Source organism: Aphanomyces invadans (assembly GCF_000520115.1).
Source record: "Aphanomyces invadans strain NJM9701 unplaced genomic scaffold supercont1.19, whole genome shotgun sequence".
Classification (NCBI taxonomy): Eukaryota; Oomycota; class Saprolegniomycetes; order Saprolegniales; family Verrucalvaceae; genus Aphanomyces; species Aphanomyces invadans.
Window position 1 is genome coordinate 1,033,515 of NW_008580164.1, and position 3,517 is coordinate 1,037,031.

Genomic DNA, 3,517 nt, shown 5'->3' on the forward strand with positions numbered 1-3,517 from the left:
GAGCAGCGCTACTGCTGTCAGCGATATGCTTCCTTCGTCCATGGGAGGCAAGTGCAGCTCACGAACAAATTTTCTGTGGCAAAATCATTTCTCACAGAGTTTTTTCCTGGGGAATTTTCTCGAATTTTGACAGTGAAAATTGTAATAGCAAAATCACTCTAACGTTATTACCAGAATTTCAATATTACGTGCATAAAACGACATGGCAGGAAACTTAGATGTCTAGGGCCTTAAACTCCATACAATGACTCGTCAAACGATGAAATCTTCTACAGATATCTGGTGCTCGTAAAACGAGATTGGTCCATCTTTACACCGCGCACTGTATGGGGTGCTGTACTCCCTGGCGCGAACTACGGATTCCCGAGCATTCAAATACGTTTCGGTAGCATAAATGTAACATTACTTAGTACACAACGGCGTTTAGTTAGTACATTGGATGCTGTAGACCCGTGCGTGAGATGTATTGACGACAAGGGATCGATGACCGTCGTTGCGATGATCGAGGCCCACCAAGGCAAACCCGACGTACCATGGACAAAATCCATCGAGCGAATGGCACATTCCGCCGACGAGGAACCTGCACATGAACCGATGGAGGCGGATGTGAAAAAGCCTAGACACTGCCAGGCTTCGTCGAGCCGCTGCCGACGGCACCCTGTCAAGGAGTTGTTGAAAAATCGAATCGCGGCACGCACAAATGGGGTCTTGGGACGAAGGGGCAGCCAACGCTTCACGCAACGCCACAGTGCCCGTCGCCGCGTTGCGTGATCGTGCCTTTGTCACCAGCTGAAACGATGAAGTTCCGAAGGCGCACGACATCTGGCCACAACGTCCATCACCCACCCAGATCGGGCCTGACCCCGTGGATGTGCCACACACGAATAGTTGCGACGTCGATAAGGGAAATATGGAGTGTGCGGAGATCTTGGGGGGCTCACTTCATTCACGTTAAATAATCCACATCTTCATCCGGTACGGGATGGTTCAATTCTAATACGCTTTGACGGCTTTTTGGGCCCTCGAAATCCACCGCTGGACAAAGGATGGCCTCGCGGTGTTGGTCGATTTGTTGGAATGTTTTTGTGCCGGGACGGGCTGGCGGCCACCAACGTACGGGTGCTGGAGGACTTGTACCATGCTCACTCGCTCCTTCGGGTTTGGATGTAGCATCTTCTCGACGAGATCCAGAGTCTCACAGTCGAAGCGGTGGCTGAGCTTCCACGAATGCAAGAGCGACCGCAGTCCATTCTTCAGGAAGTAGTGGAACCGCGAGTCTTCGGGGGACGCTGTCTCGCACAGCGGTGCCCCCGTGAGCATCATAAAGAGCATGACTCCGAGCGACCACACGTCTGCCTTGACAGGGCTATACACCTGCTTGGCAACGATTTCAGGGGCCATGTAGAATGGCTTGCCCACCATGTCCTTGCGAAGCTCCGTCGTCGGTGCCACGAGGCCAAAGTCGCACACATGGCAGTTGTGTCGGTCGTCGAGGAGGACGTTTTCCAGCGACAGGTCGCGGTGGGCAAACCCTCGGCTGTGCATAAAGGCCACACCGTGGACGATCTGGCGGAAGTAGCGCTGGACGACCGCTGGATCGAGCGTGACTTTGTTGACGAGATCAAAGAGATCGCCATTAGGGCAATAGTCCATGACCAAATGGTCGTACCCTTGCTGGACGAACGAGTGGCGGAGGCGAAGGACGTGCGAGTGGCCTCCGTGGCTGCTCAGGCATTCGTGCACCGCCTTCTCCATGCCAATGTCGTCGGACACCGTGCACAGCGTGTGCAGGCCCTGGCGCGCCGCTGATGCTGCCACGTGGATACGTTTGATTGCTACCATGTCCCCCGTGTGGGAGTCTTGGCATAAAAGAACCTGGCCATACAACGCATTCGCTAGCACCTTCTTGGTCACATAACGACTCATCGCGACGAGCAATCGAATCGGAAAATGCGCATCGTGGGGTTGCTTGCCGCGGCGAGGCGCCGCTGACCACTTGTGGCACCCAGCCAAGTGCCGATCCAGATCAATCGTCTTGGCCAGCAAAGTCGACGGCGAGCCAATAGAACCCCCGTTAGTACTGAGTAGGCGCACTGTCGACGGGGGTGTACTCATGGATGTGGGGCGTATTCGGTCTGGCCATGGGGCACTTCGCGTTCCGGGCATACCGTACATTCGCCCGAGCACATCTCTCTCGCGTGATCGCCACAGCGCCAAGAACTGCGCCACCGCATGCACGGTCAAGTGAACTTATCACGAATGCACTACCTGCCGCCCTCACCACGTTCCTTCTCCTCGCCGACAGTAGACGCGGTCTCGACGTGAACTTTCGGCGTCGTGGACGACGTTTGCGAAAAAAAATGTATTCTTCATCATGTCTATAAATAATTTGAATACAATATTCCATATGAAGCAAATAAACCGTCTCCTTTGTATCTGCGACAGTCGGGCAACTAGAAAGTACTACTCGGAATGACCATGCCAGCAAGATACATGACGAGCGCGCCTCGTTGAGTAGGCTCTCGTCGATGTGGATGGACTGAGGATTTGTTCAACGGGCACAAGACGGCAAGCACCTGGGGCTCCCCAAGTTGTGGTCACGTGCATGATCTGAATGTAATTGTTTCATGCAGTGTTGCGGTGCCATAAACGAAGTCGCGCCGATTTGGGACCCTGAAGAATCAAGCGCTTACATTGGATGTCCAGGGCAAACTGGTCATCCGCATTCTCCTCGACGGACGCATTCGACGGGTGGTGTCTTGGCCATTCGTCGTTGAAGGCTCGACTGGCCTCGACATCGCCCCGTGACCGGGTGTGTTCCAGCGTCCAGGCAGGCAAGTTTTTACTGAAAAGTCTTGGCGCTGCGTCCGTCTAGCCGACATACTGATCGACAATGCATCTATTGCCGTCAGTAAAAGCAACTCTTGCCGCGGGCCCCACCGGATGAAATGTCGTGCGACCCAGTCGTCCCTACATTGGAGCGTAACTACGTGCTACTGGTATCTCTGATATCCCAGGCCAGTAAGTTGGGCGTATGCGTGATCACAGCCTCGAAGACCAGGAGAATGCCTTCGCCGCGTGCCCCCCCACGTACGCTTCCAGCCCCTCGAGCTCCCTTCGCTGTTGGAGCCACAAAGCGCCTTTTTCACACGGTTCGTGCATACGCATACAGGACGACGCAGAGATTTCAAAGAGATTTTGCTCCCAGCAGTTGTATTCACAGGAGGTGATACAACTTGAAGTGGACCTCTAAAAGTTGTTTGTGACTCAAACTGGATGGACACATTCCTCGCGCCGACCACTGGCAACTACGATGGCCATCTTAAGCCACCCGTCACAACATCCTGGAAAGTGATGTCAATATGGGGGAGCCCAACGAGGATGCGGCCCAGCTTCTCGACGCGAACAACGTCAAAGCGGACATCGAGGATTGTGTTTGTCGGTGTTCAAGTTGAAAGCGCTTGTCAGCGTTCATATTTTAAATATTCTTATATCTCTATTTTTATGGATATATTTT

The 3,517-nt window shown here is 53.5% G+C and overlaps 1 protein-coding gene across 1 annotated transcript; it reads right to left on the minus strand.

Moving 5' to 3' along the window:
* Window positions 1-915: 915 nt before the first annotated feature.
* H310_09072 (CAMK protein kinase) lies at window positions 916-2,338 on the minus strand. The gene has a single exon (XM_008875036.1). The coding sequence runs from the start codon at window positions 2,173-2,175 to the stop codon at window positions 994-996; it is 1,182 nt and encodes a 393-aa protein (XP_008873258.1). The 5' UTR covers window positions 2,176-2,338; the 3' UTR covers window positions 916-993.
* Window positions 2,339-3,517: the final 1,179 nt, after the last annotated feature.